The 14,437-nt window shown below is 39.2% G+C and overlaps 1 protein-coding gene across 1 annotated transcript; it reads left to right on the plus strand.

The window, feature by feature from the left end:
• The first annotated feature begins 2,962 nt into the window (after positions 1–2,962).
• LOC117255237 (uncharacterized) lies at positions 2,963–14,412 on the plus strand. Its single transcript, XM_033623925.2, has 6 exons — positions 2,963–3,373; positions 6,925–7,170; positions 7,434–7,678; positions 7,813–7,929; positions 8,060–8,225; positions 14,049–14,412. The coding sequence occupies exons 2-6, from the start codon at positions 6,972–6,974 to the stop codon at positions 14,225–14,227; spliced, it is 906 nt and encodes a 301-aa protein (XP_033479816.1). The 5' UTR covers positions 2,963–3,373; positions 6,925–6,971; the 3' UTR covers positions 14,228–14,412.
• The last annotated feature ends 25 nt before the right edge of the window (positions 14,413–14,437 follow it).

A 14,437-nucleotide genomic window follows, 5' to 3' on the forward strand; every position in this document is an offset into this window, starting at 1 on the left:
TAACCATTTAAATTCCGATAAAGTCCATCCCCAGTGCACGCAACAAAACATACTACCTAAAAAGTTGCCAGTAGCTGCTGGCGGTAGGCTCTAGCAGCACAATTAATTATTTTTTCTCAGTCTGTTCACAAGTGAAGTTGAAAAGGCAGCAAAAAAATCCTTTTATTTTATATTTACAGCTGACTAATATATGTAAACTTGCCACTGTAGGACAGCAGTTACATAACAAAATGAAAATTGCATATGTGTCATAGATGCACTGCGATATTGAAATGAATAGCACTACATCCCGGACCAGACTAAATGACTGTAGCAGTTTAGATCATTTAGGATAATCAAATATTCCCCACTCCTTCTAAACTGCATGAACACAACAAATTGACAAACAAAGTTCTTCCATGTTTGCAGATACAGACAAACCTGTAGTTATACCTACATTCACAAAGGTTTAGCACTTAGGTTACATTTTTGGCAGCTGTACTACGGTGACTTCCTGTTTATAGTTCATTGCTAGTGAATAGTTTGAAACTAACAAGTAGTTTCCACCAACTTCGGAAGGTCTTTACACACAAACCTAGTAGTGATGGATTTACATATAGCTGGTGAAGCAGTTTTAAAATGAGTCCAACTTTGTTGATGTCACCGAATCTTTAGCATAAATAAGTCCTCCATTGTGGCAATTTTTGACCAAAGTTGTACAGTACAGGCCAAAAGTTTGGACACACCTTCTCATTCAATGCGTTTTCTTTATTTTCATGACTATTTACATTGTAGATTCTCACTGAAGGCATCAAAACTATGAATGAACACATGTGGAGTTATGTACTTAACAAAAAAAGGTGAAATAACTGAAAACATGTTTTATATTCTACTTTCTTCAAAATAGCCACCCTTTGCTCTGATTACTGCTTTGCACACTCTTGGCATTCTCTCCATGAGCTTCAAGAGGTAGTCACCTGAAATGGTTTTCCAACAGTCTTGAAGGAGTTCCCAGAGGTGTTTAGCACTTGTTGGCCCCTTTGCCTTCACTCTGTGGTCCAGCTCACCCCAAACCATCTGGATTGGGTTCAGGTCCGGTGACTGTGGAGGCCAGGTCATCTGCCGCAGCACTCCATCACTCTCCTTCTTGGTCAAATAGCCCTTACACAGCCTGGAGGTGTGTTTGGGGTCATTGTCCTGTTGAAAAATAAATGATCGTCCAACTAAACACAAACCGGATGGGATGGCATGTCGCTGCAGGATGCTGTGGTAGCCATGCTGGTTCAGTGTGCCTTCAATTTTGAATAAATCCCCAACAGTGTCACCAGCAAAACACCCCCACACCATCACACCTCCTCCTCCATGCTTCACAGTGGGAACCAGGCATGTGGAATCCATCCGTTCACCTTTTCTGCGTCTCACAAAGACACGGCGGTTGGAACCAAAGATCTCAAATTTGGACTCATCAGACCAAAGCACAGATTTCCACTGGTCTAATGTCCATTCCTTGTGTTTCTTGGCCCAAACAAATCTCTTCTGCTTGTTGCCTCTCCTTAGCAGTGGTTTCCTAGCAGCTATTTGACCATGAAGGCCTGAATGGCGCAGTCTCCTCTTAACAGTTGTTCTAGAGATGGGTCTGCTGCTAGAACTCTGTGTGGCATTCATCTGGTCTCTGATCTGAGCTGCTGTTAACTTGCGGTTTCTGAGGCTGGTGACTCGGATGAACTTATCCTCAGAAGCAGAGGTGACTCTTGGTCTTCCTTTCCTGGGTCGGTCCTCATGTGTGCCAGTTTCGTTGTAGCGCTTGATGGTTTTTGCGACTCCACTTGGGGACACATTTAAAGTTTTTGCAATTTTCCGGACTGACTGACCTTCATTTCTTAAAGTAATGATGGCCACTCGTTTTTCTTTAGTTAGCTGATTGGTTCTTGCCATAATATGAATTTTAACAGTTGTCCAATAGGGCTGTCGGCTGTGTATTAACCTGACTTCTGCACAACACAACTGATGGTCCCAACCCCATTGATAAAGCAAGAAATTCCACTAATTAACCCTGATAAGGCACACCTGTGAAGTGGAAACCATTTCAGGTGACTACCTCTTGAAGCTCATGGAGAGAATGCCAAGAGTGTGCAAAGCAGTAATCAGAGCAAAGGGTGGCTATTTTGAAGAAAGTAGAATATAAAACATGTTTTCAGTTATTTCACCTTTTTTTGTTAAGTACATAACTCCACATGTGTTCATTCATAGTTTTGATGCCTTCAGTGAGAATCTACAATGTAAATAGTCATGAAAATAAAGAAAACGCATTGAATGAGAAGGTGTGTCCAAACTTTTGGCCTGTACTGTATATTCCGTCTTAGTGTGAATGTCACCAAAAATACCTTTAAAATTAAGATTTTCTTAAGTGATTACACAAGTACAATATAATTAATGGATAAAGTAGAATTTATTCAATATTCTAATATCAACAAATCCATTTAAAAGACCATGACTAACAAACTGTCCATCTCTCGCTGCTTTCTGACTTCCTTGCGCAGCCCTTTGTCTCTACTGAGGCTTTAGTTTCATTCTTTGAAAAGGCTCCTAAAATAGCTGGCCACTGTAGTTTGTTGAAAACATTACTCAAACAGACATAAATAGTGTATTAGCAGGGAACTATTTCCAGCAGTGGATTAATACACATTTAGTGACCTGCTGAGTATTTCAGCAGGATTCAGGATTGACTCAGTGCACGCTGCAGCACCCTGTTCATCATCAAACTGAAGGGAGATGCCAGTTCGATGATGTGACTCATTGGTGTGCGTTTAATAGTTTTTCACTTCTATCACTATATTTCCTCCTGCTGCGTCTCTTCCTCATTAATGTGCGGTGGGTGAGCCAGCTTTTTTTAAACTTGACCTCAATGGTTATTTTGTAACCCAACTGTGTCAACATAGTAGTGTCGACACTTTCTGAAGAATTTTCAGCACAGTCATCCACCACCCTCTTCCTCTCGCATTGGCTTTATCTGTCGTCCCTAGATTAATCTGATGCTGGGTTTAGTTTGTGCACCACTGCAACATATCCTTCCACAATTTGCACCATTTTTTTAAAGTAGAGTTGGACAGGTTTAGTGCTGCTGCGAGTGTGCAGTGTTTGGGTTTGTGTGTGAGGAAGCAGTGTGGTTGCCGGCTCAGAGGTGTCAGAGCTGAAACACTTCCTCGTCCTTTTTCACTCTCATCACACCAACCTGCAGAGAACATCAACGGCTCACAGTCCACCTCAGCGCAGACTGACCTCACATGTGACACACTGACTTCCCATCATCTTATTTGACTTTTATCTCAGTTAAATAAATAGTGTGAAGCCTGTGTGGGATGTTAAGAAGCACTGGTGGAAATTATAAAAGCTGGTGAGTATTTGTATATCTATACCTAAAAAAAAATCTTAGTATTTCTGGTTAAAATTTGTGGTTAAGTTGAAGCTAATTGAGGCTAATGAATATCAGAGTTCATGAACAGAAATGTTATTCAGTTTTTACAAACACTGTTCAAATGAAATATAAAGCTAAAACAGAGCTGTCAGTCATATTGCAACACCTTTGCTCCTCTGTAAATATAGTGACACATGTTACAGAAAGTTACGTTTTTTTTTCATGTTTCACAGACTAAATTTAACATGATTTTTTGTATGTTTGGTTGTTTTTTTTAAACCTGCATGAAAAAAAAATATGATAAATCCAACATCAAACAGACGTTAAAAAATGCTATACCTGTGTTTGGATAGAGCTAAAGAAAAATAAAATGTGTGTATGTCTTGCAGTAATCCTTGAGATAAAATTTGGATTTCAAATTCAAGTAATTGGACTCACAGCTGTCTGTACATCGACCCACGGTTCACAGGGCACACTCATGTAAAAATGCCAAAGAAGTCACTGTAGAAACGAACAACTGAAACCTCTGTTATTATAAAATGAAAAAGGTCTGAACTACCTCGACCCTGCCTTGAGCTGACCGTCCATTCATACTGACTGTGACAGGGAATATATGCCACATTTTATTTGGCCGTTCATGTTGGGTTTTTGGTCAATATTTGGCGCCAGTTTGACCATGTGATCCTCCTGACCTTAACAGTGCCAAAAACAAAAGCTAGAATACCCAACATGCTCATGCAAAACATGAAAAATATACGTGAATATATGTCTTTGTGCAAAGTTTCTCATAGCTGGATTTATCACACAAAATGTGATTTAGCGTCTTACTAAATTAATGCGATCACAACAGCTTGTTTTTAAGCATGTTTACTGGATTTTTTAAAATTAGTTCAACAAATCTGTATATCTGAATGTATCTGTATAAACAATACAAAGTAAGGTGCACACAGAACATACCGCTAGGGCGCAATTTCACAAGACCTTGCATACAAAACACCTCAAAGTAAAAAATAAGAGATAACTAAAATAAACTTACAAATAAATGTGTATGTTACCACACATATAACTTGTATTTAAAATGTTTCTACAGTGACACTATACAAGAAAAGTAGAGTCTTGTTGGGGCCCTGTGTCACTTGTGTCACAAGTCCATGGGTTTATTAGCATTTTGCCTCCAAACTTCTCCGATGTTTGATTTAATTATCAAATAAAAATGATCCGTTATTTCACAAATTCATATACTGATTTGTTTAACAGAGCTTTGTTTTTCTTTCCTACCCCATTATTTATCTCACGATCCCTCACGATTTATCCTATTGAGAAGCCTGACCCTTAGGTTAGGAACCACTGAGGTAAACTGACTAACTGTATATAAAGTTGTCAAAACCAGCTCAGCTTTGACCAACCAACACTTAATCGCTTCTTATACATTATTGTACCAGTATTAACAATCTTATAATGTTGTAATAATATATTGCTTTTTACGTGTGATATTTAGCTGTTAATACCTGCACTTCCACTTAAATAGAATTTTAAATGCAAATTAATAGGCTTTTAGGAGTATTTTTTACAATGTTATATTACTACTTTTACTTAAGTATTTATCTGACTATTTCATCCATCCCCACAGGCAACCTGTTATATAAGATTTAATATCAAAAGGCCTGTAGACAGTGAAATAATGTGCCTCTCTGTGTCCTGCATTTGATGCATATATCAGGCATGCATGGTATTAAATCAATTGAACACAGTCTGAGGACACCTGGGATGCTTTACCGCTATCTTTAGTACAGATGTGACAAGCAGGTGAAGATAGAGACAATTGACAGCATCTCTTATTATTCACATCCTAAGCTTGTTAATCTATCACTTTACAGTTATTTCAAGATGCTTGTTTGTTTTTTAACACCTCAGCGTCCCTCACTGATCTCCTCCACTGCAGCCTCACCTTTGCTCGAGTGTTAGCACTGACTCATGAAATGTGTTGCAGTGAAGCAACATATTTGCAAATCTGGTATGGTATGTTTGTGTCACACTGTCACAGGCCAGGTTTGTAGTGAATTTAGGTCTAAATGTCAGTTTCGGTCAGATTCTGTCGCTTTCACCTGCAGTGTGAATGTAGTTTAGCAGAAGCTCCACAGATAAGAGAAACATCTCTGCAGCAGTGAGGCCTATAGTGTCAAGTAAGCCACTGGTGGCTAGAGGGGAATCTCACAGGCCACCCAGAGTTTGTCAAGCAGAATATAAAAGACGGATTAGAAATAAAAACAGATTCTTTGGTCAAATGTGACAGAAAAAGGCTGGTAAACTGGCCAAAGCAGAGCATATAGAGGTCCATGAGAAAAAACTCGTCCAGAGCAACGCTTCAAAAAAATCTGTCAAGATCACAGTTGAACATCTGCAAGAGAGCTTGAGAATGTCTGCAAGGAGGTGAGATAGACAGACTGCCAAAATCCAGATTTGCAAAGCTGGCAGAGGCTGAAACAAGAGGAGAGCAGAACAAAATTAAACAAGAAGACTAATTTCAGTGTCACTAAATAAAGGGACTGGATTCTTCAGTATATGAGGACATCACATTCTGGGTTTACTGGACCTTATACTTCGTTCTGCTTAACTTAGGCCTGTTGTCCTTGTTCATGGACACTTTTTTTATTCCTTGTAGTAGTGCTAAGACCACAATACACTAATCCATGTAACCCCGGCACTTAAGTGGACAAGGTACAGAACCTGATCAAATGTTATGGTCGAAACTTGTTTATTTATGATTAATAATGTTTGTAGTTTGATATGTCACACAAATTTTACCAATTTTAGCAAAGGCACCAAGCTAAGGCTCTGTTAATTAGAAAGTACTGGTTTGCAGACATTGGGAATTTTTCATAAGCTCGTTAAAGGACACTGGGTTTTTATTATCATTGACAATGTTTCATTTTTTATACTTACCAGGTCTTACTGATCCCAGATAGCAAGGAGAAATTTAAAATGCATACCAAACAAAAGTTCAGGTCTCAGAGGACATATCTATACATGCCTTGTAAATACTGGTGGCAAAAAACAAAACAAAAATAGGCTATCATCTGTAACAACAAATGTCAACAACTTATCGTTACACTATAATCTACATTTTTTTCATTTGGTCTTTTCTGATGATCCCATTTTTTCTCTGCTTAACAGTGTGAACAAATCTACAGTATATGTTGATGCAGTATATTTACACTGATTCAAGCAGGAAACAAACTATTGAATATACAGTTCTGCTGCCCTCTATAGGCCAACAAAAATATTATGGCCATCATTTCAGTGTGGTACAGTATATATGAACCTGTGCAGCAGAAAAATACTAATTTCTACTGGTTTAGTTTCTGTAATTTGTACAAATATGTAATCAGTAAGATTCAGATAAAGAAAATAAATGATTGGTCTGTGTGACAGCTGTGCCAGATTGAACTCAATTAATATTAATTCAAACCTATCTGTACATTTGAATGTCATCACTAACACTGGCATTGGTTTTATTTTTAACCCTCTAGATAACTTTGACTTTGGGTGTAGAGTAATTCTTCCTGCCTTCTGAGTGATGCCTCGTTCATTTTTGGTGAAGCGAGGAGGGCTGCACCACCTTGGAAAAAAAGCAGGGTCCTGGGATACATCCCTGGGGTACTCCACGGCAGAAATACAAGGTGATAGTGCAGTGCCGGTTGCATTACTGCAGCAGGACCTTTCTACTTCCAACCACTCTAACGGCCACCTTCAGCCATTCAGTCCCAAATCTTATGGTGGGTGTCAGAGCTACTTCATTTGTTCATTTGGATAGGCCTTTAACACAAGCATGTTGAGCAAGACTTTACAGAGACAGAAAATGCATGTTATTTGTTGTATGACTGTAGTGGAGGCAATGTTGTGAGACATTATTCAAATAATTCTGATCATCTAACATATGATAATCAATTATTCAAACAATTTGTTGAACAACAGTGTTTCAGAAAGTTGCATATATGTATCACAGCCAGTCAACTTACCTGTCTGTCTTTGTACTCAGACTGTAGATCTGCTGAGCTCTGCAGTCCCATCAACTCAAATACTTTTCGCCCTGTCGAGAAAGTCGAGTCTCAATCTCCCACAGCAGCGGTATGGTCCAGACCTCCTGTGAGCTCAGGACATCCAGGAAAACTGTCTGTGGGACTGGCAGACTTCACTCAGCACCCTCACTTCCTGAGGGAGACCAGGAGCAGTGGCTGCTCTAAGATCAGTGCTCCGAGGCAAGAGTGTCCGCTCTGTAGCAAAGTATGGCATCCCTCCATTACATTAAAATACATTCTATTAGCTATTTCTAAAGATAATTCCGCTCTCCTGGTATCTAAAATGATCTTTTTTAGGTTTTCAAATGTGTTAACATTGTGTTCATCTTGCATTTGCAGATATTTTCCTGTCTGTCAAGTTTGAAGACTCACATATGCAAGAGTCATGGGAGCAGAGTACCAGCACACATCAAGTCCAGTAGGACAGACACTGCACGGTCACCATGCAGGGGCAAGGTCAGCATCACTTCTCCTTTTATATGGAATTTCTTTTTGTGAATCTGGAAAAAAAATCCTTACTAAGATAATCAATTTGATGCACATATGAGGTAGCTATGAATTTTAACTCCAGTGTCTGTTGTTTTAGGACAGGACATTTGGCTGTACAGTGTGTGGGAAAGTATTCAAGCGCTCCTCCACCCTCTCCACTCATCTGCTCATACATTCAGACACGCGACCATACCCCTGCCAGTACTGTGGCAAAAGGTTCCACCAGAAGTCTGACATGAAGAAACACACCTTCACACACACTGGTGGGTTTGTTTAATATGCTGACATCATTCATATGAAATTATTAAACTGAACTGTTGTTTTATTTTCATACATCACTTATGCTAATCGCTAACACATATGTTAGCCCTGAAACCGCTAATTACTAATGTTAATCGATGATGCTTCCAGTACATAGACATATGTACAAACTTTATTGAAATAATGAGTACGTATCTTAACCCTTTGAAACCCAAAGCGACATCACTGTTCTTGTGCTGCTTTCAGACGCCTTTCGCAAGTATTTAAACTTTGAACCCTGAGCAAACTGGTGCACTTTCTTTCAAAAATATGGGGAAAAGGCAATGAGCAACTTGATGAGAAATGTCCCACAAATTGCAAAAATAAATAAATACAAAAATTATAGATGTAGAAAATTGTTTGTTTTTTTTAAATGGGGAAAAACAATATTTATAAGTAATATATTATTACATGGCGGCACGGTGGTATGGTGCTTAGCACTCTCGCCTCACAGCAAGAGGGTTGCCGGTTCGATCCCGGGCGTGGGAGCCCTTCTGTGCGGAGTTTGCATGGTCTCCCTGTGTCAGCGTGGGTTTTCTCCGGGCACTCTGGCTTCCTCCCACAGTCCAAAGACATGCAGACTGGGGACTAGGTTAATTGATAACTCTAAATTGTGCGTAGGTGTGAATGTGAGCGTGAATGGTTGTTTGTCTCTATGTGTCAGCCCTGCGATAGTCTGGCGACCTGTCCACAGTGTACCCTGCCTCTCGCCCAATGTAGCTGGAATAGGCTCCAGCCCCCCCCGCGACCCTCAAGAGGATGAAGCGGTTAGAAAATGAATGAATGAATGAATGAATATTATTACACGGCAGCACGGTGGTGTGGTGCTTAGCACTCTCGCCTCACAGCAAGAGGGTTGCTGGTTCGATCCCGGGCGTGGGAGCCCTTCTGTGCGGAGTTTGCATGTTCTCCCCGTGTCAGCGTGGGTTTTCTCCGGGCACTCCGGCTTCCTCCCACAGTCCAAAGACATGCAGATTGGGGACTAGGTTAATTGATAACTCTAAATTGTCAGTAGGTGTGAATGTGAGTGTGAATGGTTGTTTGTCTCTATGTGTCAGCCCTGCGATAGTCTGGCGACCTGTCCAGGGTGTACCCTGCCTCTTGCACGATGTCAGCTGGGATAGGCTCCAGCCCCCCCGCGACCCTCAAGAGGATGAAGCGGTTAGAAGATGAATGAATGAATGAATGAATATTATTACATTTTAAAATTATGTTACAGAATTATTAAAACTTTTAAGCACGTTTTCCAAGTCATTTCCTTGTTTGTTTGTTTTTAACTTTCTTTATTTCTTTCTATTTTTTCTTTTTTTTTCTTTTTTTTTTACTAACTTTCTTGTTTTTAATTTTGTCTTTAAAAATTTCTTACTAATTTTTTGGGTTATTTATTCTTTCGTTGCTCATTTCCTTCTTCCCATGTCTTTAAAAGAAATCAAGCCACTTTGCTCAGGTTTCAAAAGGTTAAAATAATTACAGTGCAAACTTTCTCAAAATATTGACTTAATATCTCAAAAAATTCTCAAAATTAGTTAGTGCCTCAAAAAATTCTCAAAGTAATGAGTTAATATTTAGAAATAATTTTAAACATTCTCAAAATAATGAATTAATATTTAGAAATAATTTTAAACATTCTCAAAATAATGGGTTAATATCTGAATCAGAGAATAAGGACTTAATATCTCAAAAAAAAAAGAGAGAGAGAACAGTACTCATTCTGGGAAAGTTTCTAATCATACTGAGATATTAACTCATTATTTCCAGAAAGTTTCTTATTAATAACATACAGTATTAGTATGTATAGCAGACGTTGTGCTAGACTTTTTCGTCGCTGGTCATTTTGACCGACAGGGTCATAAAAATCCGGTCATAATCTATTTTTACCGGTCATTTTAATTTTCCTTTAAGATATTCAAAGATATTTAGTTTTCATTCGGTCGTTTTTAATAAATCCAACAAGCAAGTTATAAAGTGTGCATTAATAAGGACATGAACGATAAGATGAACAGACATCCACACATCCGTGCCATTCTGGACACACTGGACGCGGAACCGAAGCACGGCGCCCAGCAGCGGAGGCAGTTTTCAATCGGCGCCCATGTTAACCTATCTGACTGTCCACACAGGCCGCTGAGCAGAGCGGAGAGCCCGCGGAGGCAGCACTTCAGTTCGGCGTCTGGTCTATTTTTCACGCGAGCCGCGGGCGCTTTTGTCAAGCTGGATAGAGTGGATCGTACCAAACAGGAAGTCGGACACAGAAAAGACGAGAGAATCCGGCCAATTTTCAAAATAAAATAACAGCATGCACTGAGGAACGTGAGGAGAAAATACCGTGTTTATAATTTAAAACAACACAACAGCGCATAACCGAACACATTTTTCAATACCCTAATCACTTCATTACAATTTTAATTTTAATTTTGTGTCACCGAGCCTACAGACTACATAGCCTAAATAAAATGGTCAGGACAATATGCCCTATTCATTCAGTGTTTATCCAACACGATCAATACATGGACATGCAATGACAAATTGTAATTAACTTATTACGTTATAAAAAACGATTAAAATATGGACTTACCCATGTTTAAAATGACCTGTTGAAATGAAAAAACGAGGAACAGACGAGTGGAGTCGATGTTTAACCAGCGCGAAGAGCACAGGAGAAATGCGCTGCCTGTATGGACAGTCAAGCGCCCAAAGAGCATGGATACTAAGAGGCGAAGCTCCGTTGAATTTTTGCCAACAGCCACTAGGGGCGCTACCGCCATTTGGGACTGTTGAGCTTGGACTGTTGCGCCCAGACAACATGCAAGATGTCAAGGAGAGAGGAGAAAAAAAGTAAAGGAAAACAGTGTAGTGCAATTAACTGCAACAACTATCAGTGGAACATCCCGCACCACCGTTTCCCGAAGGATCCCGACAGGTAAGAACTCCGAGGTGTAAGTTTTGAAGTGTTTTAATATCAATTTAATATGTTTTGGAGGGAAGATAACACTTATAGAAGATTAACTTAATTACACCTTCAAAATCACCCCATAAGCCAATCTACCAAAATACCATGTATATATATGAATATAGACTTTAAGAAAAACAAAACGAAGAAAAACGGCCTAGATGGCATCTCTACATATTACAGCCACTTATGAGTAGATTAACTTAATTACTCCTTCAAAATCACCTCATAAGCCAATCTACCAAAAAAAAAAAAAAGAAAAAAAATTAAAAATTAATATTTTAACTAGAAACACATTAATGGCGACGTCACATAGTCAGGAATAAAGATTTATTTACAGTTTGTACAGTAAGGGGACAGTAATAATATATATATATATATATATATATATATATATATATATATATATATATATATATATACGTTATTTTAATATGATATATTTTAATGCTAAAGCAGTAATCAGTTCTGATATAAATGGTCCAAGAGGCTATATATATATATATATATATATAACAAAACAAAACTGGCATATTAAATTGATATTAAAGCACTTTAAAACGTACACCTCAGGAGTTCCTACCTGTCGGGATCCTTCGGGAAATTTTGGAAGGCCAAGTGCGGTATCCATGCTCTTTGAAGCGCCTGTGAGTACACTCGCAGGACTTCCGCGGCACTACGCGTCCGTTGTGTCCTGCCCTGCGTTCCATACTTCTACTATATACTTTCAGTATGTACTGCAGCTGCCCTTAAAAAGTATGTAGTGTAGTATGCAGTATGCTATTGGGACACACTACACCCGCTCCCTGAACTCCGACCCTCTAGCTCACTTCCGCCGTCCGTAGCGCCACATTTGAATATTTTGTGTTGTTGTACTTTGGAGATGCAGCAAATCTCCTCTCATCGAGCTCGCCAGAGTCGTGCATACCGTCGGAGGTGCCGGAGAGCTCTGTTGCTGTTATGTCGTAATGTATGTTGTTGTTTCTAAGAAACTGACATGTTCACGTAAACAGTCTCAAGCCTATTATTAGTGACCTATCTATTGAACTAGTCACCAGTAGGCATATTGACCCCCTTCACACATAGCTCTCTGTTGCTGGCAGATGGTTGTTGTTAAATATATTTACAGCTATGCAGCTGCTGGCACTATATTCTGTCTGCACGTGAAGCAGCCTTACATTCACATTACTTTTATTTGTAGTGTAACATACTTGTACATTCTTACTGCATTACTTAATATGTATTTGACTTTTACTAATTTACTATCTATACTGCTCATACCTGGCCCATAGTGTATTCATATTTAGTCATATTCATTCATTATTTATACCACACTTACACCACTGCCTATACTGGTAGAATCTTCTATATTGTAGACATAGTTGAACCCTAACATTGATTATACTATAATCACAATAAAGTTGTCTGTGTCGTGTTGTCTTCCGTGCTATGTGGGCGTTGGTTGTACACACAGCTCAGTCAGTGCGACGTAAATTCCGCTGCGCAAAGGATTGTGGGTCAGAATGGCCAAAGAAGCATGCTGACATGATGCATACTGTGAAATGTGACCGGATGTAGTAGAACATCCTGGTACTTTTGGCATACTGCATCTGACATACTATGTATTGGGACACACTAATTCTTTTTCTGGCATACTAAATAGTATGGTAGTATGGGTATTGGAACGCAGGGCAGGGCTCAACAACACTACATGAAGCAGATGAATGACTTTTTCCCTGTAGTGTGAAAACGGCTGCCACTGACTGTGCACTCCGCCGCCATGTGGGCAGGGGTGGTAATTGCAACCGGTCAAAATGACCGACGGCCTTCAGATTTTCCGGTCATTGCTGTAAAAAACCGGCCAATGACCGAGAATATCCAGTTAACGCGACCCCTGGTATGTAGTAAGATCTACAACCCAAACAAATGTTTATAGTGTTGACATGTGTTTATACTGTATCAAAACAGTCCCCTTACTTTTAACTGTGCAAAACCTATTTAAGACAACACCGTTCATATGCACAAACAGCAGTACATAAAAAGAATATCTGAAATCCTTTTGTTTCTCCTTTTTTTTAATTTTATTTTATTTTGGTGTTTAAAAATGCATAACTTACTGCCAAAATGTTCCTATGAAGACCACTGCCATGAATGCTTATATTCTGTGTCCTACAATACTTGAAAGTTTATTTTGTCTGTACAAAAAACAAAGTCTAAAAACACAGCTAAGAAACAGGCCAGTAACATAATATCCTTTAAAACCACAACTTGCTTTTTACACTTTGTTATGGATTGAACAAATGGCATGTAACATAATTATATGTAAACATCAGAGGTGCTGGCAGAGCAGGTGGATTTTGTTACCTTTGGACAAAGCTAAGCTGTTTCCCCCTGTTTCCAGTGTTTATACAAAGCTAAGCTAAGCAGCTGCTGGCTGTACCTTTATAGTAAGCATACAAATACAAGAGTGATATCAATCGTTTCATCTCATTGAAAGAAAGTGAATGCAGGTATGTGTATTTACAAAGATGTTAATCTATTATTTATTTTTTTAGGCAAAACATCCGTTGGTTTGAGCCTCAAATGTCCTTATGCTGCTGCAAATTTAGTATCTTTGGGTTTTGAAATGTTGGTTGGACAAAACAACCTATTTCCAAATGTATGTATGACATGTAAGTGAATTAAACAAGGTGGTGTATTCAGTACTGTAAGTGTTATTCCTCTTTTCAGAAGTTGGGTATGGTGACTAAGTGGAACAGCTCTCAAAATGTCAGAGCAGTGACACAGTTCGAACATCCTGTGTATTCACACGACTTGTGCTGTGTTTGTGTGCCAGGTGAGAAGCCCCATGTGTGTCAGATATGTGGAAAGGCGTTCAGCCAGAGCTCCAACCTCATCACCCACAGCCGTAAACACAGGGACGACCGGCCCTACCACTGTCCACGCTGCCTCTACGGCTTCCAGCACAAAGTGGACCTCCGGCAGCACCAGGAGCACCACTGCACCTACCGCTGACTCTAACACAGCCGAGTCAACGTGTTCTCTCGTGTTAGATATAGTGTTTTATATTTATATGCATAAAGGTTACTATTATCTGTGATTTGTTTGAAGGTCCGGTGTGAAGGATTTAGGGGATTTACTGGCAGAAATGGAACATAATAAAATGAATGTGTTTTCTTTTGTGTATAATCACCTGAAAATAGGAATGGTTGTCTTTGTGTTACC

The sequence above is a fragment of the Epinephelus lanceolatus genome, chromosome 3 (genome assembly GCF_041903045.1).
Source record: "Epinephelus lanceolatus isolate andai-2023 chromosome 3, ASM4190304v1, whole genome shotgun sequence".
In the NCBI taxonomy this organism is placed as follows: domain Eukaryota; kingdom Metazoa; phylum Chordata; class Actinopteri; order Perciformes; family Serranidae; genus Epinephelus; species Epinephelus lanceolatus.

Excerpts from the sequence above, each read along its gene's own strand:
- LOC117255237 (XM_033623925.2), top strand. The coding sequence starts at position 6,972 with ATGCCTCGTTCATTTTTGGTGAAGCGAGGAGGGCTGCACCACCTTGGA. Across the intron at positions 7,171-7,433 it reads ATTCAGTCCCAAATCTTATG|ACTGTAGATCTGCTGAGCTC; the intron begins GTGGGTGTCAGA and ends CTTTGTACTCAG. Across the intron at positions 8,226-14,048 it reads ACACACCTTCACACACACTG|GTGAGAAGCCCCATGTGTGT; the intron begins GTGGGTTTGTTT and ends TTTGTGTGCCAG.